The sequence below is a fragment of the Humulus lupulus genome, chromosome 2, assembly GCF_963169125.1.
Source record: "Humulus lupulus chromosome 2, drHumLupu1.1, whole genome shotgun sequence".
In the NCBI taxonomy this organism is placed as follows: Eukaryota; Viridiplantae; Streptophyta; class Magnoliopsida; order Rosales; family Cannabaceae; genus Humulus; species Humulus lupulus.
This window is the reverse complement of record NC_084794.1, coordinates 284,839,844-284,863,076: the sequence shown is the minus strand read 5'-3', so window position 1 is coordinate 284,863,076 and position 23,233 is coordinate 284,839,844. Positions and strand designations below refer to the sequence as shown.

General features: G+C 33.6%; 1 protein-coding gene across 2 annotated transcripts in view; it reads left to right on the top strand.

The window, feature by feature from the left end:
* The first annotated feature begins 502 nt into the window (after positions 1–502).
* LOC133819601 (uncharacterized) overlaps positions 503–23,233 on the top strand; it is a 36,933-nt gene continuing 14,202 nt past the window's right edge. For both annotated transcript variants that reach the window (XM_062252886.1, XM_062252885.1), the window contains exons 1-39: positions 503–805; positions 1,558–1,639; positions 2,033–2,136; positions 2,630–2,725; positions 2,835–2,882; positions 3,299–3,349; positions 3,545–3,648; positions 3,780–3,897; positions 4,214–4,315; positions 4,482–4,682; positions 5,373–5,530; positions 5,782–5,940; positions 7,237–7,329; positions 7,511–7,862; positions 8,313–8,426; positions 9,310–9,405; positions 9,482–9,549; positions 10,092–10,212; positions 10,293–10,514; positions 10,629–10,856; positions 10,955–11,064; positions 11,217–11,313; positions 12,389–12,487; positions 12,570–12,710; positions 12,892–12,960; positions 13,579–14,028; positions 14,122–14,439; positions 15,175–15,306; positions 15,414–15,527; positions 15,672–15,856; positions 16,523–16,631; positions 16,704–16,847; positions 17,480–17,755; positions 17,943–18,617; positions 19,140–19,358; positions 20,249–20,352; positions 21,613–21,908; positions 22,040–22,124; positions 22,456–23,157. In XM_062252886.1, coding sequence (XP_062108870.1) covers positions 791–805; positions 1,558–1,639; positions 2,033–2,136; positions 2,630–2,725; positions 2,835–2,882; positions 3,299–3,349; positions 3,545–3,648; positions 3,780–3,897; positions 4,214–4,315; positions 4,482–4,682; positions 5,373–5,530; positions 5,782–5,940; positions 7,237–7,329; positions 7,511–7,862; positions 8,313–8,426; positions 9,310–9,405; positions 9,482–9,549; positions 10,092–10,212; positions 10,293–10,514; positions 10,629–10,856; positions 10,955–11,064; positions 11,217–11,313; positions 12,389–12,487; positions 12,570–12,710; positions 12,892–12,960; positions 13,579–14,028; positions 14,122–14,439; positions 15,175–15,306; positions 15,414–15,527; positions 15,672–15,856; positions 16,523–16,631; positions 16,704–16,847; positions 17,480–17,755; positions 17,943–18,617; positions 19,140–19,358; positions 20,249–20,352; positions 21,613–21,908; positions 22,040–22,124; positions 22,456–23,157 — 6,857 coding nt within the window. In that variant the 5' untranslated portion in view covers positions 503–790. The remainder of the gene's footprint in view (positions 806–1,557; positions 1,640–2,032; positions 2,137–2,629; positions 2,726–2,834; positions 2,883–3,298; positions 3,350–3,544; positions 3,649–3,779; positions 3,898–4,213; positions 4,316–4,481; positions 4,683–5,372; positions 5,531–5,781; positions 5,941–7,236; positions 7,330–7,510; positions 7,863–8,312; positions 8,427–9,309; positions 9,406–9,481; positions 9,550–10,091; positions 10,213–10,292; positions 10,515–10,628; positions 10,857–10,954; positions 11,065–11,216; positions 11,314–12,388; positions 12,488–12,569; positions 12,711–12,891; positions 12,961–13,578; positions 14,029–14,121; positions 14,440–15,174; positions 15,307–15,413; positions 15,528–15,671; positions 15,857–16,522; positions 16,632–16,703; positions 16,848–17,479; positions 17,756–17,942; positions 18,618–19,139; positions 19,359–20,248; positions 20,353–21,612; positions 21,909–22,039; positions 22,125–22,455; positions 23,158–23,233) is intronic.

Here is a 23,233-nt window from a genome sequence, read left to right as displayed (position 1 = left end):
TTGTAATATACTTAAAGAAATATAAATAATTAAGTATTTTTTAATATATATATTATATGTAATTGGATTGGATTGGTTTAGTTAGATTTTGACAATGTCATTCGCTATCTGATCCAATTTAATTATTCAAATCCAATTAAATTGTATTTTTTTTATAATTGGATTGAATTGAATTGAATCTGGGTAATTGGATTAATTTCAATGTTGCCCACCCAATTAGATTGACAATTATTAAATATTTACTTATTACTAAAAAAAAGCTTAATGTAAAAAAACACACACAAAATTGTAATAAATTAAGATGAGGTTTTTTTTTTTTTTTTTAAATATTTTCAAAGGCAACGTCCCAAAATAGGAAAGTAAATAATGCTGGGAGTAGTGGGACAGGTGGTTACGTTACGGAGTGGCTACCAAAGAAAAATAAAAACCTGAAACTGATTCCGAATCAGAAAATGGGTAATGGCAAGCAATTACATTATTTTCCCAAGGACCGACCTCACCCGTATAAATAGCCTTTTTTAGCTCTTTCTTTATTTTTTTTTCTTTTCTTTCATTCTTTCAAACCGTCCGCTCTCTCTCTATCTCTAGACAAAAGTATCATTCGTTTTGAGGTACAATACAAGAAGAAGAAGAAGAGGAAGAAGAAGAAGAAGAAGAGGGTTTGAGCTTGGCTGTTTCGTCTTCAGCCCTTTCAGCCTTGATCTTATCTACAATGGCAATACTCTCCTCCCTTCCCCTTGATCGCACTTTTAATTTGCTATTCTGATTCTTCTTCATACGATTTGCAGCCATGTTCGAAGCTCATGTAAGCCTTCTCTTCCATTTTCCTGTCCGATTAATTTCATTTCTTTCGTGTTTTTTATTCATCTTTCTTTTTAGTCTTGTTTCTTTCAAGTTCAATGAAACTCAAGTGTTTCCGAGGCCTTTTTGTGACCATTTTCTTATCGGAATGCAGTATTCTTATCGGTTTTGTTCTCCGTTTAATACAATCAGTGCTATAATCACCTCTGTTTCTTTGATTAATTTGGTGTTGTAATTGATGTAATCTATTTTGCACTATCCCTGGAATTTGACAATCAGTTACAATCACTACTTTTTTTTTCTTTCTTAATTCTCTATTTTGATGGTTCCTTGAATGTCTTGGAGGGTTTTTGTGGCCACGGATTATTTCGAGAAGTCGAGAATGCAGTTTTATGAACTGCATTGAATTGTTTTTGTGGTATAGCATATTATTAAGTACTGGTGCAATAGTCATCATGTCAGAGTGTCTGATAAGAGCTAAGATGGAAAAAGACTAATCTGAAAAGTTGGTGCTACCTTACTAAGAATGGTTCATATGCAATTTACATGGATTGCTTAGCCTCCATAAGTTACATGGATTGGTTTTATAGTTGATAGGTTGCTTAAAATTTCAAGGCGGAAGGAGTTTCTACTTTTAGTGGAATATATATTAGAACAAGAGTTGAGACTAAAATGAAGATGTTATGAATAAATGATATATGAGAACAACATTATAAGAAGATTTTGTTGTTACTTAATGCATGCTTTTTTTGGCAGGTGCTACATTTGCTTCGAAGATACCTGGGTGAATACGTCCATGGACTCTCAGCAGAAGCTTTAAGAATCAGTGTCTGGCAAGGTTTGGCTTTTGTGTGCTTGTTTCATGCGTTTTGCTTATTCTTTTTTCTCATAGTTCTAGTTCTAGGTACTATATATCTTTTTAATATCATTGCCGGTGGACACAATCTACTTACTGGAGGTGTGAAACATGCCTTTTGCGTTGTTACAAACTAAATGATATGAACATGTGATTTCCAGAATAATGAGATCTCAGCTTCATACTGGGTTTCTTTAACCCGTTTTTGCTTGTATTACTATTTCACATTAATACAAGGTTGTGGTTTTTGTTAAAAGAAAATATAATAAATAAAAAAGGAAAGATAATGATATCTTGGCTACATTTTTTTCCCCAATTGAATTTGTACTATTTTTTTAAAATTATCTTTATTTTTTATTGTTCAATTTTGAACAGGTGATGTTGTTCTTAAAGATTTGAAACTGAAGGCAGAGGCACTAAACTCTCTAAATCTTCCAGTTACTGTCAAGGCTGGCTTTATTGGTACAATAACATTAAAGGTAGCAATGGTTTTCTTATTCTCTCATTGGTTGGCCTTTGTGAATCATTGAAACGGGAACTTCTTTTTTCCCTTATTACTTGCTGTGCAGAAGAAAACAGAGACATAAATAGATAGCTAATGGCCTAACTTTCCCTATTTTTCTCCTTACATCAACGAGAATTACGATCACTTAGGAAAGTTTTGTTCTGGGACATTTATTAGGAAATAAAAAATACCAGCTAATTGATCCCAATTTCACTGACAATTTCAATCCCTATATCTTTTCAACTTTATTTTATATTTCTGTCACTTTTTTTGTACGTACTGGTAGAAATTTTAATTCAGGTGGCTTTAGCATATGGATTCTGGTTGTAAATATTTCAAGCCTTTTATTACATGCATTCTTGACTCTATTTCAAAGGCTATTGCATTATGTGAAGTGTTATTTCTCAATATTTAATTGCAAGTAGCATGCATTTTCCTGATTAACTTTATGTTGTTTTGAACCATAGGTTCCCTGGAAAAGTTTGGGCAAAGAACCTGTGATTGTTTTAGTAGATCGCGTCTTTGTTCTTGCTCATCCTGCTCCTGATGGCCGGACTCTTAAGGTAGGAAGGTCTTTCCTTTAGCTGTGGACATATTTCATTAAACATTATGGTCTGAGGTCAGCTTGTGTTATATTATGTCCATAAATTTTAACACCCTACTTATTTGTAGGAGGAAGACAGGGAAAAGCTCTTTGAAGCTAAACTTCAACAGATTGAGGTAAAATTATTGGTGTACATGTATTCTCTTTCTGCTTAGAATATTATGTGTGTCCTTCATGCATTTGATGTTTTGCTTAAAAAGTAGAAGAGGCTGTATTAAAGCATTTGATGAACTTATAGTAATTTAGTGTATGATTAGAACGTTAATGAAGATGAGGTCGTGATTGACAACAATTAGTTACTGGCATGGATGTGTAGCTTTAGATTTCCTTAGACACTTTGACATGCCCATAATAAAGTGATGCTATCATTCAATTGTTTCTTCATTTTTAATTTCAATTATGGTATGAACATTAACATTTATCGAATTTAGTATTTCTTGACAAAAAAATAAAATAAAAAATTCAATTATGGTAATGATTTATTTTTTCACTCTTTTTTCTTTAACATTGTAGTTTTATTTTATGCACGCAGGAAGCAGAATCAGCAACCCTTGAAGCAAAATCAAAGTCGAAGCAAGGAAGTGTATGGATATAAATATAATACGTCTCTAGTTCTTAACCCATAAGGCATCATTGGTTTTAGCAGTTATTTTCCCCTAGTTTATACTACAATTTTTCCTCTTTGGCTCTGCCACATATATCCTCTAAATTGTCCGAAAATTCCAGTCTGTCACTAAACATGATATGTTATACATAACTGTGCGATGATGTTTTGCAGGCACTTCCTGGGAATTCATGGCTAGGCTCTCTCATTGCTACTATTATTGGGAACCTTAAGATAACAATTAGCAATGTACATATCAGATATGAGGATTCTGTCAGGTTAGTGGAAATATTTTTCTTGTAGTTTCTCTTACTGTCTGAAGTTTAATTTTTGCTAATGTGTTATTCTACCGTTGATATCTAATGCCTGAATTGTGTGCCCTCCTAAAGAACAAATTTATCTTTTGTAGTAATATCGGACATTCTTTTTCTTCGGGCATTACTTTAGCCAAGCTTGCTGCTGTTACAATGGATGAACAAGGGAACGAGACCTTCGATACAAGTGGTGCTCTTGATAAGTTGCGCAAGGTAGCTTTTGTCTTCTTTGAATATGATGTTGAAATAACAGGATAGTGAACTGAAGAATAATATGAATTTTTTAAGAGAAGAATTAAAAATTATGTTCTTGTAAAACAAGGTTAATTATATCAACAATGGATAAATAAGCCCTCTGCGAACAGCAAAGAGTGCAGGAGAAGTACATAGCAGTTACATAAAATAACGCCCATTCTCTAAATAAACAGAGTAAACATTGCCATCCTGATGAAAAATAATTTTAATGTTTTGACTTGTATTTTAGTAACAACTTAAGTTGTTTAGGCTTCATTTACTGTTCATGTTGCAGTCATTGCAACTGGAGAGGCTTGCTGTGTACCATGATTCAGATAGTCTTCCCTGGAAGATAGTAAAAGAATGGGAAGATCTCAGTCCAAAGGAATGGGTTGAGGTTTGTTTTCATGTTCTTGTATCATTAGGCTCCGTTTGTTTTCTTTACGCTTCTTTAGTAATGATGAAAACATTAGCCTAAATCTTACTTATTGACATTACTTTTATTATGTATTTTCACTTTTCTTTCTTTTCTCTCTCCTATTTGTGTAATTTTTTTTCTTCAGATTTTTGAAGATGGTATAAATGAGCCTGTAGCTAAAAGTGGAATGGTGTCTAAATGGGCAGTGAGTCGCAATTATGTGGTGTCACCTATATATGGAAACCTAAAATATCACCGCCTTGGGAAGCAAGAAAGAAATGATCCTGATGTTCCGTTTGAAAAGGCATCTCTGGTCCTAAGTGATGTGTCTGTAACAATGACAGAGGTTCTGATTCTCATTGGTTTTATTTTTACAGATTCATCTAATATATGTTTGGTAGTGGAAGAATAGTTGAACAATAAAATGCTCTGTTGAGTTGAATGAAGAAAGGTGGTTGATCTTAAAATCACTTTTTTATTCTAAATTTTGCTTATACTTTCTGGGTTATTGCTTGGATGCAGTAGAAGGGTTGGGGGGAAGGGGGGTTTGGGGTAGCTGGGGTTGGAAGGCCTTATTTATCTATGTTGCCTGGGTGGTGTATACCGTGCAAGAAGAGTGGGGAAACTTTTGATTACTTGTTTTTACATTGTGCTTTCTCTGCTTTGTTATGGAACAAGCTGTTAAAAGAATTTAAGATGGAATGGGTGGGTTAGCAAAATTGTTCTAAGATTTGATTTGATTTTATTTCAAAAGACAAGGACTCTAAAAATACTATCGGATAAAGTTAGATTTTAGGTAGCTTAATGGTTTTTCAATGCAAAAGAGTTCAAAGAATTTTATTTGCTGATATAGCTAGAGATTGGTGTTTTTTGTTGTAAATTTTTAGTCTGATTTTATATCAGACTTGTATTTTTTTTTTCATATATTAATACAAGTTCATATTTTTGTTTTTCAAAAAAAAAAAAAAAGAAAAAAAAGGAAGTATTGACAAGAAACTGGGTTGATACCATCAATTTCTTTCTTTTTTCTTATTAGGCGCAATATCATGATTGGATAAAACTGTTGGAAGTTGTTTCCAGATACAGGACACATGTTGAAGTGTCCCATTTGAGGCCTATGGTGCCAGTGTCTCAGAAACCTTGTTTGTGGTGGCGTTATGCTGCTCAAGCTGGCCTGCAACAGAGGAAAATGTGGTAATGTGGATGTTGTTGTGGAAATATTATAAGTTATTATTCATCAGAAACTTACATAAATATGTTAATACGAGTTTGAGATTTTTTTTCAATAAAAAAAAGTGTGTTCATCTGGATCTGGTTCATAATATTGTTGTTTTTCATACGAAATTGGTTCATATTCTCACTATATGGTTTTAAAGTTTATGTTGCAAATTGGTATGTAAACAATCTTAAGTTTCAATGAATCTAAATACGCTTCCCTGATTCAGTTATAGATTCTCATGGGACCGCATTAGGCATCTTTGTCAGCTTCGTCGACGTTACATTCAACTATATGCTGGTTCATTGCAACATTTAGCCAATGTTAATACTGCAGAAATCAGAGAAATTGAGAGAGATTTGGATTCTAAAGTAATCCTTTTGTGGAGGTAAATGAAATTATCTTGGTTCTCTAGATTATTAGTATAATATTTTAAAAATAAACTGCAATGAAATCATTATATCTGCTGCAAATTAGATTCAAATTTAATATGCTTTTATTTTTATTTTTTATTATTGTATATATATATTTATAAGAAACTAGACGAGAGTATTACTATGTTTCACCAATAAAAAATGTTCCTTTCTCTGATTTATGCAGTGGTTGGAGTTTTTCCATGTAATTTTGTATTTTATGTGTATATGCATGATTTAATCAGGAGCTTTTCCTAATTTTGCTTGTAATAATTACTCTAATCATTACAAGCTGAGGTTTTGTTTTACCAAAAAAAAAAAAAAAAGATTACAACCAAAGGTGTTTGTCAGCAGAGAAGTTGTGGGAGAAGATTCAAAACCAAAGACTTTGTTAAAAGGGACCCGCTGTTCTCCACATAAACTTAATCCAGATAAAAAAGTTCACCTGGCTTGCTCATCGATCTAAATAGTAATGATTTACAAGATAAGCCAGCTTTGGTGTCTGCCAACCATTCTCTTCTATCTACACTGTTACCAATTGACATTTCGTTCAAAGATTTCAGCATCTAATAAGATGAGGAACTTCTCTGCGGCTTAAATTCCCTGGAAAATGGAAATCCCAACAAGTTGAATCCCCTATCATACCATCTTTAGTCTCATTAAACTCTAAAATTATCCTATTCTGAAGCCGCACACGAATACAGAAAGGTCCACATAACTAAATTCTTTTGTGGGTTTCATATCTGTGCTAATTGCAGTGCCCAACACCATAGGTGTCAGCATTTTCCATGAGATGTAGAGATTCTATATAAATCTTGAAATGACCTTGCCAAAGTTCTCTCGCCGCACCAAACATCCTTCCAAACGCACACACCCCACCCATTACCAAGCCTCCAATATTTACTCTAGATTACAATGTATACCAGAGACTTTGACTCATTCGTAACTCTATAGCACAGACCTGTTCCTCAAGACTAAATTCCCAATGCTCACGCCTTTCTCTCTCTCTCTCTCTCTCTCTCTCTCTCTCTATCTATCTCTTTAATAAAAAAGAAAGAGCTGTAAAACCTCCTTCCATGCAGCAAGTTGATTAGTTCCTTTCCTATCGCACCCTTCCTCCCCTAGAAAGTCCATCGTGATTTTCTCTAATAAATATTCTATTTTGTTATAAAGTGCTATGGCCCTCTTGTTCTGTATTTTTAATTTATTTAAAACTTAAACCACGTTGTTTGTTTGGGTTCTTCCTAATTGGGATGTTTTTACCATTTTAGGTTACTTGCACATGCAAAGGTTGAATCGGCAAAATCAAAGGAAGCAGCTGAACAGAGGAGATTAAAAAAGAAAGGCTGGCTTTCATTTAGATGGTTTGTCAACACTCCCTTTTGTCCTACCTATTTCTTGAAATAAATCACTATTTTCTCTGTTGGTTTGTTTGTGATGGTATTGCATGGCTTGGTATTAAGCTGCAATGTTCAATAGAACATTTGTTAAAAGTTTTGTCTGCTCATTTTTCTGTGATTTAACTTAATTTATTGACTATGTCAGGGGCACCCCCTCTGAAGAACTTCCTGTTGGAGATTCTTCTGAGGGACCACAATTACTGGAAGAAACACTGACTAAAGAAGAATGGCAAGCAATCAACAAGTTGCTGAGTTGCCAGCCAGATGAAGAGTTGACATCTCTCTCTGGAAAGGAGGCGCAGAATATGATCCATTTTTTGGTAACTGTAAATGTTAGTCGTGCTGCTGCCCGGATCATCAGCATAAATCATACTGAAATTATTTGTGGTAGATTCGAGCAACTTGAGGTGTCAACCAAGTTTAGACATCGTAGCACTCACTGTGATGTGTTGTTGAAATTTTATGGTTTATCTGCGCCTGAGGGCTCACTTGCTGAGGTTTGTTTCCTTCACCTATAATTTTGGGCTGTGTTATCCATCATGATAGGTTTTATGACCTCTCTTAAGGGGTCTATAATCTGTTTGGAAATTGTAATTTAAATGTAGGTTCTCTTTGTTTGTTTTGTGTAAAAATTACAAAGTGAACTGACTTTTTATTATTGTACAAAAGGGCAGGAAGTCTGTCTAATCTATTAGAGACATCACAAAACAGAGAAAAACTTCTGTCAGTTCTGGACAATCATAATAAATTTAAGAAATCCTTGATTTTCTTAGCAGAACTCAAAGAGACGCACACACATACATGTGCAAACACATGTACTCTCTCTCACACACACCTATACATACATAGGAATACATAGATATTTGAATTGCAAGCCAAAAATGGTGTCAAGGATTTTACTTTGTATATTTATTTTAGCTGGCTTATGATTGATAGTTCATTTGCAGAGTGTTTGTAGTGAGCAGAAGTCGAATGCATTGGCTGCTAGTTTTATACAATCACCAGTCGGAGAGAATGTTGATTGGAAGCTGTCAGCAACAATTTCTCCTTGCCATGTTACGGTAATTCCTTGTCTTACATAAGAGAGAGAGAGAGAGAGAGAGAGAGAGAGAAATTTATGTTCAGCAGTTACTTTCTATTTAGAGCTTTACTTTATAGTTTGGCTCTTCTCATCAGCCAATCTATATTCTTCTTCTTTTTTAAATTATAGTCTGTTTTCTCAGACTTGTTATTTTTTTTCCATTAGTACAAGTGCAGTTTCTTTTCATCCTTTTTCCTTTTAAAAGGCATATATTTGTGCTTGATATTGATGATGCATACTTCACTGTATCTGATTTTCTCAGACATACATTTTTTCATGTATATCAATACAAGTTCAGTTTCTAAATATATATATTTTTATATTGCTATTCCAGTAGTTGCTGATTTTGTTGTTTAGTTTTCTTAAGAGTAAGGCTTATTCTATATTTAGAACATAACATATTGCTTGGAGTTCAAACCCTTACATTTGCACTCTAGTTTCTCACATGGGCCCTTGCTCTTTTTAGTTTTCCTTTATTTTTTATTTTTATTTCATATAGGAACAAAACTTCCTTTGTGAAAAATACAAATCAAATTGTTCTTCATTACTTTATTTATAATTGTATTTGAACTCTAAGAGGTCAAATCTGATCCCTTCACTTTGTATTTCTCACAATATTAATACAAAGTTGTTTCTTAAAAAAAAAAACAAAAAAGAAAAAAAATACAAATCAAACATCCCCCACTAATCTTTTGTTGGGCCTCTTCAATTATGCCTTCCTGCCCATTCCACATTGTCTAAGTCCATGCATTATGTAGGATATTTATAATCTAAAATCGATGTTGGTCCACACTATAACAACTAAATTTATTGGTAGATTCATTTTGAAATGTGGAGCATACTAAATTTTTATATGTTTTCAGATTTTGATGGAAAGTTATGATAGATTTTTAGAGTTTGTGAAGAGAAGTAAGGCAGTCAGTCCTACTGTTGCATTGGAAACTGCGACTGCTTTGCAGGTAATGTCAGTATTTTTCATCAAATTTGATTTAGTGGCAATGGTGGTTCACCCTGTTTTGTTTTATTTTTATTCAGATGAAAATTGAGAGTGTTACACGTAGGGCACAAGAACAATTTCAAATGGTATTAGAAGAACAAAGCAGGTAACCATGTTACATTGAACTTTGTGTTTTTTTCTTGCTGTGTTTTAAGTATATAGTTCTTTAATCATTCTCATTTTACCATTTATATGTCTGGTCTTTTCAACCATGAGTTATTACTATGTAATTCATATTTTCATGCATAATAATAAGGTGGAAAAAAAATTATATGTTCATACATATTTTTTAAAACAAAAATATAATTTTGCCACAGATCTAATTATCATTATGGTGGAAACTGTTAGTGCCAGTATTAGTCTCATTTTTTGAACTGTTGGGTGAGTGTGTATGAGGAAGGGGTCTGTCTCGTCTGGGTTCAAACCTAGGAGTTGGGAGTTGGGAGTTGGGAGTATGCCGAGGCTTTCTTCATTGTCAGTAAAGTTTTGTTTGATATAGAAAATGTTAGGTGTTAAAAAGAAGTGCTAAGCTTTTCTGCTTATCTATTATGCTACTGTTTCTACTTGGTTCGAGGTTGTAGCATTGATCCTTCTTAACTTTAGCAGTAATTATTTTTTGCTTCCCGCCCTTCTCCCCAAATATTTCAGATTTGCTCTTGATATTGATTTTGATGCCCCAAAAGTTAGAGTCCCTATCAGAATATTGGGCTCTTCGAAATGCGATTATCATTTTCTGTTGGACTTTGGTCATTTCACAGTATACACCACGGTATGCTTTCGTAATGTCACAACTTAGTCTGTTTCAAGGTGATTTTGCAACAGCCTGAATTGAGTAATTTAATGTTGCAGGAGAGTCAGTCTGATGAACAGAGGAAAAATGTTTATTCTCGGTTTTTTATATCTGGACGAGATATTGCTGCTTTTTTCACAGATTGTGGATCCGACTGTCAGAACTGCACTTTAGTTGTGCCAAGTTATGACTCTAATCAAGTTATACCTCCTACACCAGAAAAAGTTGACAACTTTTATTCTCTTATAGATAGGTGTGGTATGGCAGTAATTGTTGATCAGGTGAGCTTTTCCTTTTTCTTTTATTTTTTAAAAGCAAAAATTAACTCTATTGCAGTTGGTTGTGATACTGTTACACTCACTTTACTGACGACTTATTACTTCTCTCTAATTAAGATCAAAGTTCCTCATCCAAGTTATCCATCAACACGCATATCTGTTCAAGTGCCAAACCTCGGGGTGCACTTTTCACCATCAAGATATCGCCGACTTATGGAATTACTAGACATATTATATGGTACAATGGACACCTGTAGTCAGCCTGCTGGTAATGATTTTCAATCTGAAGTTACTTCATGGAGTTCTGCGGACCTTGCTTCTGATGCTAAAATCCTAGTCTGGAAGGTTTGTCCTCTATTTATATGATTATTTAACGTAAAAATTGTTGGTAGTTTGTTGTTGTGTTGGCATCTAATTGGTAGTCCTCTGCTGATTGGATCCAGGGGATTGGCAATTCTGTAGCTACTTGGCAACCTTGTTTCCTTGTACTATCAGAAATGTATCTTTATATTTTGGAGTCTGAAAAGTCTCCAACTTACCAGCGGTACTCGAGGTTTGTATTTATCCTCATTTATTTTGTCTATCTTGTAATCTTATGGCTCACTTTTGTTTTGTTTTTTATTTTATTTGGTATATTCTATGTGACCATCTTGTAATGAAGGCACTAAGAAGGAAAAGTTCCTGACTGAATTTTTTGGGCTGCAGCATGGCTGGTAGACAAGTTTTTGATGTTCCACCAACAAACATTGGTGGCTTGCCATTCTGTATTGCTATTAGTCATAGGGGATTGGAGATTCAGAAGGCAAGTCAATAGTTTTGATGTTTAAAGGATTTTGCTTGCTGATTTAGTTAGAGATTGCTGTTTTATGATGTCAATATCTTAGCCTGATTTTGTTGTCAGAGTTCTTGTATTATTTCCTTATTAGTGCTAGTTTTTTTTTAAAGGCTAGTCAATAGATTTGAAGTGACATATAGTGGCTGCTCAAATTCTTAGTACATCTTTTTATTCATGTAGCAAGTGAATTTACATAATATATATGCCAAAGGAAAAATTAATAAATGGGAAAATACAAGTAAGTCTGATTTTATCGGTCTGTAGAAAATGCTACAATAATACTAATACATGCAACTTTGAAATTCTCCCTGTTCCCTTCTCTTGACAATTCTTTCAAGTATTGTGCCTTCCAAGCCATCTTCATTTTAAGTAGGCCCAAATGATTGTGACGACAACGTTTGGGTTATCACTTTTATGTTTGTGTAAGCTGGGATTTCTGTGTTGGGTTGAGGTGGACTACTGTCTACTGGTTCTCCTTTTGTTCTGCCTGTACCCCATTTTTTTTTTTAAATGTGTTTTTTCTGTATTTATTATTTTGTTGAAACAAAACCTCAGCTTGTATATATTTTAGAGAAAATATAAGCAAAAGTGTAAGAACCCACAATAACAGATGACAAAAAATACATAAAGTACTGCCATTCTCTACATAAATCAGAGAATGGAACATCTTTGAATTCCTTTACACTAAAAAGCCAAATAGCCACCCAATGCCTGGTTTTATCTCACAACTTCTCTACATTCTCTTCCACCTCTTCAAAATTTCTGTTGTTTCTTTATAACCATAATGCCCACAAGTAGCCACCAACCCCAATCCTCCATAAAATAAAAAAGAAGATATGAAGTTTATTTGTTGGACTTCTAATGAAGTGGGTCATAATGAGTTAAAGTTTAATGAAAAGTTGGTAGAAACTGAATATTCAATATTCAGGTAGTTACGTTTTCATTTTGTTGTAGCATGGCCTTGTGCAGGGTGCTGGGGGATCTCTTTTCTGCTTTACTTTCATTCTTTTCCTCTGTAGTTATTTTCTTTTATCTTTATCAGGCTCTGGAATCTTCTAGTACGTGGATAATTGCATATCGGGATGAGGATGAAAAGGCTACTTGGTTGAAGGGACTGATACTAGCCACATATCAAGCCTCTGTATGGCTTAAGATCTTTCTTTTATTTCCCCATGTTTCATCTTTTGGGTTTCTAATTAATTTGTTTTTTTTCTTTAATATAGGCACCTCCTTCAGTTAATGTACTGGGAGGGACAAGTGATCAGGTATCTGATTTTGCTGAACCTCAGACCCCTAGTCTAAAAACAGCTGAACTTGTCATTAATGGAGCCTTGGTGGAAACAAAGCTTTTTATATATGGAAAGGTGAGATGCAACCCTTTTCCTATTTTAATGTTTATTTGACAAATGTGCGGTGATTACCTTCCGAAAGTATCTGCAGGGTAATAAGTAAAATAATCATTCGGATAAGTTATCATAGTGAAAACATTAAAAACTTCTATTTGGTCCAAGGCCTACTCATAGATTTGTTTTTAATATTGTGCAGACAGGAGATGATGATGGTGACAAACTCGATGAGAATCTTATTCTTGACGTGCTTGCTGGTGGTGGGAAGGTCTGTACCACTATTTCACTTATATTTTTGTTACTTTCTATTGCTGAAATTGAAATCTTATTTTGAAAATAATTTGATTATCGTCATCTGCTGTTACTTCTGTTTCACAAAATTTGATTCAGAGGTTGAGATTTGCTCTTAACAGAGTAGCACCAAAAGAGAGGGTATTTCACCAGTTGTACTTTTTTTCTGGTGTCCTTTTTTTCTGGTGGACCATTGATGAGAATTAGACCTGCAAAAGGTCTCAATGTGTATAAATAAATAGTTTAAGTTTGAACTTATGTTACAAGATGTTTTTGTTAGGTATATCTATAAATTAATACATCTTTGCTGGGTGAGGATAGATAAAACTGTACCAGTTCTGTCCATTTTTCTTCACATTTTTCCATAAGCAGCAAACTTATGTTTCTAGAAACTTTCTTAGCCTTACGTGAAGTTACAAGAATGTTTTTTATTTTTTATTTTTTATAGTAGTTGAATAGTTGGTTTATTCCAAGGGATTCCCCACTTGTGTGTCTATATATATATATATTTGGTGAAATTTTGATCTTGGACACATGGTGCTTGCAGACTCATGCAATGTTTAGCCATTACGATATTTGCCATTTTTGTTTACAGGTGCACATGATTCATTGTGAAGGGGATCTGACCATCAGGATGAAGCTCCATTCTTTAAAAATTAGGGATGAGCTTCAAGGTTGTCTTTCTGCAAGCCCACGGTATTTAGCTTGCTCAGTGCTGAAAAATGACAGCACATTTTCGTCCCCTGCAATGACTGATCCTCACGAGAAGGAGATGCCGGTAGCAGTTAATGAAGACGATGATACATTTACAGATGCTTTGCCTGAATTTGCATCTCTATCTGAAGCAGCCTGTTACTCTCAGAATTTGGACACTGGCTTTGATTCTGCTGAAGCCTTGATTCAAGAACAGGATATGGTTATAGGAAGAGGCATTTCTGGTGAAATATTTTATGAGGCAGAGGGTGGTGATTATACAGATTTTGTTTCCGTTGTCTTCTCAACAAGGAGCCCTAGTTCGCATGATTATGATGGGATAGATACACAGGTATGTAAATTGCACATTATTGGTCTGAATTCAAGATTCCAGATTGCTGGTTTGTGTCTAGGGTAACTTACAATTCATTTTCAATGTTTCCAGATGAGTGTTCGCATGTCCAAGCTGGAATTCTTTTGCAACAGACCTACTCTTGTTGCTTTAATTGGTTTTGGGTTGGATATAAGCTCTGTGAATTATGCAACAAGTTCTGAGATGGAAGCAGTATCGGAAGATAAATTGGCAACAAACAAAGAAAAGAATGAAGAAAATGACATTGTTAAAGGATTGCTGGGATATGGTAAAAATCGTGTGGTATTTTATTTAAACATGAATGTGGACAGTGTGTCTGTGTATCTTAATAAGGAAGATGGTTCTTCACTTGCAATGTTGGTGCAGGAAAGTTTCCTGTTGGATCTGAAGGTAATATTTTTCTAATACTTTTGATACTGTCTTTTTTCTTCCCAACATAATAGCTATGTTTGTGGCATTATTAATGCCTATTTCCCCACTCCCCCTTTTCTCAATCATCTTCTTAGAAATCATGTTTTCATTTTTTCTAAGTATTTGACTTATCCTTAGACCTACTGTCCAACTTAAACGACTCCATTGTTTATGAATGTCTATCCTAGTTCTCTTTTCATGAAAGGAATGTTTAAGAATTTTTAGACATTCTGAAGTGCATCTTGGAAAACAGACTACTGTTGAGTTTGGCATTATTGATTTTTTTTTTCACTCTGAATCTATGTTATCATTCTTCTTCTTTTCTCTCTCTCTCCCTCTCTCTTTTATATTTTATTTTCTTTGGCTATTTTGTTTCTGTTGAATGTGAATTTCATATTGTAGTTGCTTTATTGATCTTGTATTTAATCAATAGAATAAAATACAAAGAAATAGGATCATGTTACTCTCAAAGAGAAAAAACATGAACCTAAAAACAGCAACATTACAAAAAATTGTTCCACTCTCTGCTTAAATCCAGAATAGATTGTCCCTTAAAACCTTTAGTTTTGTATACCCAAGTAGCAACCTAAAAGTTAATCTTATCTCATATTCTTTCTTCTAGTTCTTTTCTTTCTTAAAAAATTCTGCTATTTCTTTGCAGCCACACTGCTCATATCTTTTGTCTTTACTCACATGTGCTCTCTGTTTCTGAAGGTCTATCCTAGCTCTCTTTCCATTGAAGGAACATTAGGAAACTTTAGACTTTGTGACCTGTCTCTTGGAACAGAGCACTGTTGGGGCTGGCTTTGTGATATACGGAATCCTGGGGTTGAATCCCTTATCAAGGTACATGTTTTACAAGCCATTGTTGCAATGCACATAATTGGTTTGTTTCATTGTAGCATTTCTATCGAAAGATCAATAATTACTTGTATTTTTCATTTCTTTTCCAGTTCAAATTTAATTCTTATAGTGCTGAAGATGATGACTACGAAGGATTTGATTACAGCTTGCAAGGCCGACTTTCTGCTGTTCGTATTGTTTTCCTCTATAGGTTTGTTCAGGAGGTATGTTGGACATGACTTTCAACTATTTGAATATGGTTTTAGTAGGAATGTAATGATATTTCACTATTTTAAAAGTACCACTGTGGGCTTTACATGGTTTCTTCATGTTTTGAATTAATTACAAGCTTAAAACTTTTGCTGCAGATTACAGTTTATTTTATGGAACTTGCCACCCCACGTACTGAAGAAGCTATTAAGCTTGTTGATAAAGTTGGAGGCTTTGAGTGGTTTATTCAAAAATATGAGATTGATGGAGCTACAGCACTGAAATTGGATCTCTCACTGGACACTCCAATGATTATCGTGCCAAGGAATTCTACTAGTAAAGAGTGCGTAGATATGACCATATTTTATACTATATGTTTTCTACTTATATGAATTATAAATTACAAAACTGCAAATCAATTTTTTAAGGCCCAAAAAAGTTTACTAGCTCAGACTGCAGAGATATGGTTGGCTGTGTTTTTTACTATATCCCTTAAATGTATTAGAAGTTGTGATACTGCAAATTATCTCTAATGAAATGATGTTGAAATATGATGGGTAAAAAAGGTTATGGTTGTGTTTGTTGATACATAAAGTGAAAAATTAAACTAGTAGTCATGGCCACAGTGTTGATGAATGCGTACTTGTGGTGGTTTCGACTATGTTGTGGTAATGTTTTGGATGTATAATTGCAATAGAAGTGGATGGTAGTAGCCACAATAGGGTGTGTAACTGGTGGATCCTTGTATTTTATTGCTGCCTAACAATGACGTGTCTATGCTACCAGTGCTGGGCTGGTAGGCACTTGGCAGTAGCTGATCCTTTCAATGTGAATATGAAAAATAGAAAGAAGAAAAAGGAAGGAACACCTGTTTTGCGATTTGGAAGAAAAAACATAAAAATAATAAAATTATGCTATTGCTTGATCCATGGAATTATTGCCTTCTGTGTTTTCATGCCTTTATTGCATTTTTTCGTTTTGTTTTATAATACCTTTTTTTGGGGGGCAGTTTCATTCAACTTGATCTGGGCCAGCTACAAGTTGAAAATTCATTTAGGTGGTATGGTTCTGCAGAGAAAGATCCTTCAGCTGTCCATATCGATGTTCTGCATGCCGAGGTAGATGCTTTTGTTGTCTTAGGCCATACAATTGAAATTACAAAACTATGTCTGACTGGCAGCAAATTGCAGATTCTAGGTATCAACATGTTTGTTGGAATTAATGGTTGTATTGGTAAACCAATGATACGAGAAGCCAAAGGACTTGACATTTATGTTAGGAGAAGTTTGAGGGATGTCTTCAAAAAGGTCCCAGCATTTTCTCTTGAAGTGAAGGTAACTTGGTTTGATTCTAGAATTTGATTTGCAGTATGTTTATAAGTTTTGGGATTAGGAGTTTACTTCTATTAAGCTGTCTCATTTTTTTTTGTATGCACTGTATTAAATGCACGGGTGTCAAAGATTTTGCCTTATTTTCCTTTTGTGATTTGTTAAGGGGTTGGGAACGCTTGATGTAATTTTATTCTGTTTTATGTTTGTACTGTTTTGTTTTATGTTATTGGACATTTGTTAGTTTTGTCAGATTTATGGGTTTGTATGAGATTTGCTTTTTTATGTTTTGCCTTAGCTGGTCTCTTTTGGTTGTACTTATTTTGATCTAGTTTAATAAAATAGTTATCGTTTCTTGTTTAAAAAATTATACAAATGCACTAGGGTCAAGCAGGTTAGGACTCTTTAGAGAGCTTGATGGACTTTGAACATTGCATGCATCAATCTGACTTATTCATGTTCCTTTTTTCTATGTTGCATGAGCTCATCTACTAATCCTTATTTATGTATTAGTTTTTTTTTGGTCTTGTATTTACATTGTTCCTACTATTTTTTTTTTTTTTGCCGTGTATCCCCTTGTGTCATGGACATGTAGGATTGTTATTTCACAACATTCTTACAGATTTCAATTTAACCAGGTTGCCTTACTGCATTGTGTCATGACTAGCAAAGAATATAAAGTTATTCTTGATTGTGCATATATGAATCTGTGTGAAGAACCGAGGCTTCCTCCAAGTTTTCGTGGTGGAAAATCTGGTTCAAAAGATACAATGCGGCTTTTGGTTGACAAGGTTAACACGAATAGTCAAAATCTTCTGTCACGTACTGTCACTATATCGACGGTTGTGGTTGACCATGCCTTGCTGGAGTTGTATAATGGCATCCATGATGAGTCACCTTTGGCTCATATTGCTGTGAGTAATTATATCATTTGTTTTAACATATCTTGATATTCAATTATATGTGTTGCTTCTCCTTTTGTAACTGTTTTGACATAATTCGTTTGGACATGGTAATATCAAAGGTGTTGTTGTTTTCTGAAACTAAATTTATTTATCATGTTGGGATGTAAACTTACATTGCACTTTTCCTACATTGCAGCTAGAAGGTCTATGGGTATCATATCGAATGACATCATTGTCTGAGACAGATCTCTACATTACTATACCTAAATTTTCTGTTCTCGATGTTCGCCCTGATACAAAGCCTGAAATGCGCCTCATGCTTGGGTCATCCACAGATGTTTCGAAACAAGTTTCTGCTGGAAATACACCTTTTATCTTAAATAAGGGGAGCTTTAGAAAAACAGAGTCTGAATTTGGTCTTCATGGAGATTTACCAGTTTCTACAATGTTCTTGATGGATTACAGATGGCGAAAATCATCCCAATCATTTGTGGTTCGGGTTCAACAGCCTCGAGTTCTTGTTGTGCCTGATTTCCTTCTCGCTGTGACTGAGTTCTTTGTGCCAGCTTTAGGAACAATAACTGGAAGAGAGGAAACCATGGATCCTAAGAATGATCCCCTATGTAGAAACAGTAATATTGTACTATCTGAACCTACTTACAAACAAAGAGAAGATGTGGTGCACCTCTCTCCCAGTAGGCAATTAGTGGCAAATTGTTCAAATGTTAATGAGTATACATATGATGGTTGTGGAAAGACTATCTGCTTAAGTGAGGAAGGAGATTTTAAAGAATCTTATTGGACGAGGTCTCAACCAATTATTTTTATTGGGCGCGGAAAGAGATTGCGGTTTATAAACGTTAAAATTGAGGTACTGAGATTTCCCATCAATCTGCAATGCAATTTGTGATTGTTTCATTTTTCATAATCTGAAATAGAATCATGAATAATATAATTAGAGAGTGAATTTCATGAAAAATTATCTATAATAGGAAAAACGAATGTAGAGGTATAACAAGTAATTTGGAATCTGGAGCAAAAAAATAATATTTAATATAAATTAAAACAATTACAGGTGTCTATACAGGTTCTTAAAGAGATAAATTATAATATTGAATTTAAAACGGCATTCTCTATATAAATGTGATATAAACTACAAATGTTATGGTGTAGTTAGTTTGTTATTTTCTTAGCATGGTGCCAATCGCAAATGGCATTATCTAGTCCTCAAATATTGTAGGGTTAGGCGGGGAGCCTAGTTTTTTATTTTTTTAACAAAAAGAGTAATATAACATGGTTACCTGTAATTGTTACATTAACATTTTTAAAGGTTATATGCCGTCTTTTTCTCCACCTTTTGGTTGATAATTTCTATTTTTCATACATCCATCAGAATGGTTCGCTGTTACAGAAGTACATATATTTGGGTACTGAAAGTAGTTACTCAGTATCATTTGAGGATGGAGTACATATCATGTTGCTGGACAGTTCCTCATCTGATGATGACAAGAAGAATCTGGACTACACACACGAATCATCAGATGCCACGGAGTTTTCTTCTCTTTCTCTAGGCAATCCAAATAGAATTCCAAGTTTCACTTTTGAAACCCAGGTACTTATCTTTTTGTGGAATGTTTTTCTCAAGAATATCATTGAGTTGAGGATTTGTTGATAAAACTTTTTATAATTTTAGATGTTTTAACTTTTAAGTTAGAGGCATGTGTAGATCTTCTTTCACCTCCATTGTAGTCTTGTGTTTTACATGGTGCTACAATAACACTAGAGAATCTTTTCATCTTTCTAAGGTTTTGTTTGAAACTTGGATTTTGCTATAGAAAATATTTGTGAGGGAAAGACGAAGAAAAAGATTGAGGAAAATACTTTGCTAAATTCTATAAGAAGTGTTTGTAAACTTTTTCACTTCAATCTATTTGTACATTTTCTTTATACTCTAAAGTAAAAATGAAAATAAACTATTTTTTTTAGAAAACATTTCTCTTGTTTCTTTGGTTTTTATCAAAAGAAAATGAAATCCTTTGGAGTTTTTTCTTCTCCCCCCCCCACCAAAAAAAAAAAATCCAGGTTTAAAAAAGAAAGAAAAAAGTATCAAAGATGATATTAATGGTTGAACATCATAAATAACTTTACATATCTTGTGTTCAGCTTTCTTTATTAAATGATTTCTGGTGATAATTTTTGCTTTTTTAAAGCAGTTTTTTTTGGCTGTGTATTTATGTATATTTGTATATAATGGGAATTCTCTTTTTCTTTTCAGTTGTAATTATTTCTGTTAATATGAAACCATATTTAGTATCAAAGAAAGGATTATAGTTGTTATAGATGATAAGATATCATCTTCAAATACAGAAGGTGATAGGGGATCATCTTAAATTTGGTGCCAATCTCTTAGTAGATCAGAAAATAATCATCTTTAGTTATGTTTTCTTGTTATTTGGAAAGCTTATTGTATTCTTAATAAGCTTGCTAATTTTTATGTTTCAGGTTGTTTCTCCTGAGTTTACCTTCTATGATGGTACAAAATCGTCTGTGAATGACTCATCATTTGGGGAAAAGCTTCTTCGTGCAAAACTGGATTTAAGCTTCATGTAAGAATTTATGATTTTCCTGTTATGTTGTTTCTAGATACTTTCCACAATTTTGCTTTTAGCTTTCCACCAAGTCCTACCACCTAAGAACAATCAAATAATAGGAAACCTTCTTAAATTCCTTAAAATCAGAAACCTGCAAAAGGCTAATGACTTGGCCTCTTTACCAAAGTGATCCAATTAATTATTCTAGGCATTTGCTGGTCAAATTTAAAAATTAGCGTTCTGTAGATATTGTGAGAGATTTTCTGTTTTGTAATTTTTTTTTAATGTGGGCTTCTTGTCCACATTTAACCTTGTATTTACCCTGTTTTTAATACAAGTTTTGTTTCTTATAAATATATAAGTTATGACCTACATAGATGTAGTGTAGTTGGTACTTGGTAGCTGACTGCCTTCCCATCTCGACCTTTGTATGAGTCTTTTATCAGCAGTTTGACACTTATTTTGGAGAGTAAATGGCGGCTAAAATACCCAATGTTTTCAAAAAGTTGCACTTTTATATCCAATTGTTTTTTTTTTTGCAGTAAATATACTTAATGTCTTCAAATTGTTGTACTTTTGTACCCAACCTTTTTTGGGGCAGTAAATATACTAAATGTTTGTAAAATGTTGCACTTTTATATTTATTTTTTATTATTTTGATAAATAATAAGAAAATGAAAGAAAAATATAGGATTTTAATTGTTTTTAAAATTTTAAATTATTTTCTCTTTCTTATTCTTTCTCAAAATAATTATTTTAAATTAAACATTAATAAATGTTTTATTAAAATTAATAAAAATGATTTAAAATAAATAAAAACTTATATATTTTCATCAATTTAAAATATAATTTTTCTTTTAAAAAAAAAAGTAAAGGAAAAATATAAGTTTAATTATTTTGAATAATTTTACTAATCTAATTTTTTTTATTATTTTGAAAGTGAAAATAATTTACAATTTTAAAAATAAAAATCCTATATTTTCCTTCACTTTCTTATTATTTCTCAAAATAATTTTAAAACATAAGTATAAAAGTACAACGTTTTAAAAACATTAGGGATATTTACCGCAAAAAAAAAATTGGGTATAAAAGTATAACATTTTGAAGACATTGATTATATTTACCGCAAAAAAAAAAGATTGGGTATAAAAGTACAACATTTTGAAAACATTGTGTATTTTAACCGCCATTTACTCTAGTTTGGATAATGCTATCTTCATAAATATGAATCTATTCCTTTTCACAAATGACAATATGACCTCTTAATTTGAACAGGTATGCATCAAAAGAAAATGATACGTGGATTCGAGCCTTGGTGAAGGATCTTACAGTTGAGGCTGGATCTGGTCTAATCGTTCTTTATCCAGTGGATATTTCAGGGGGATATACTTCTGTTAAGGAGAAAACAAATATGTCTCTGATATCAACCAATATATGCATCCATCTCTCGCTAAGTGTTATTTCTCTTATGCTTAATTTGCAAAATCAGGCATTTGCAGCATTACAGTTTGGAAACATAATACCCTTGGCTCCATGTACAAACTTTGATCGTATCTGGGTGTCCCCTAAAGGTTGTTGTGACATTCTTTCCTTATCATTTTTTAATCAATCATCAATGAATTTTGATGTTATCTTTTAGTTTTGTTCTGCATACTGTTTGTTCGGTTTTATCTGAGTCTGTGCTTTTCCATGCATTATGCAGAGAATGGACCTGGTTACAACCTTACCTTTTGGAGGCCTCGAGCTCCATCAAATTATGCCATATTGGGAGATTGTGTGACGTCAAGGTAACGTAGTATTCATTCAAATAGATGGAAATACAATAATCTACCCTAAGTCTTCAGAAAGAAAAAAAAAATGATGACATATTGTGCTTGTTGTAGACCAACTTATATTTAATTGTGACATTACATAGTGGCTATTCACTTGAAGGACAATGGTTTTGCTTTTGTCATTTATAAACATAACAGAGTTAATGATTTATCTAGCTAGAAAGGAATGATAAAATGACTTATGTCTTTATCCTGATCTATATGAGGAATCTGAACTGATTTAAACGTTTCTCTAGTTATAAGATATTGAATGTCATTTTGGTTTTCTTTTATAATTTGTATTCAGGCCAATTCCTCCATCACAGGCAGTAATGGCGGTGAGTAACACATATGGGCGTGTGCGGAAACCAATTGGGTTCAATCTCATTGGCTTGTTCTCAGGTATTCTAGGACTTAGTGAAGGAGGAGACCAAACTGATGTCAATTCTGATTGCTCTGTTTGGGAGCCTGTTGCCCCACCAGGATACACAGCATTGGGATGTGTAGTAAACATAGGGAACCAGGCACCACCTAATCACATTGTATATTGTTTACGCTCTGATCTTGTAACAATGACAAAATATTCAGAGTGCATGTTTAGTGCCTCTTCAAATCCCCATTTCTTGTCTGGTTTTAGCATCTGGCGCATAGACAATGTGATTGGATCATTTTCTGCTCATTCTTGTATGGAATGTCCTGTTGATAATAGTTTGGACCTGAATCACCTTCTTATTTGGAACTCAAATAGACACCATTCTCTTAAAGAATCTGCATCGGTTTCTACTGTTAATCATGACAATAGAGGTCAAGAAACAAGTAACCAGAGTGCAAATTCATCCGGATGGGACATTGTCAGATCTATTTCAAAAGCAACTACTTGCTACATGTCAACTCCCAACTTTGAAAGAATCTGGTGGGACAAGGGTAGTGATGTCCGCCGACCAGTCTCAATATGGCGTCCTATTGCATGCCCAGGCTATATCATATTGGGGGATTGCATAACTGAAGGGTTAGGAATTCTGTCCTCAAGTGTTTCTATATAATATGTTTTCAAGTCCCCATCAAAAATAATAATAATAAAAACG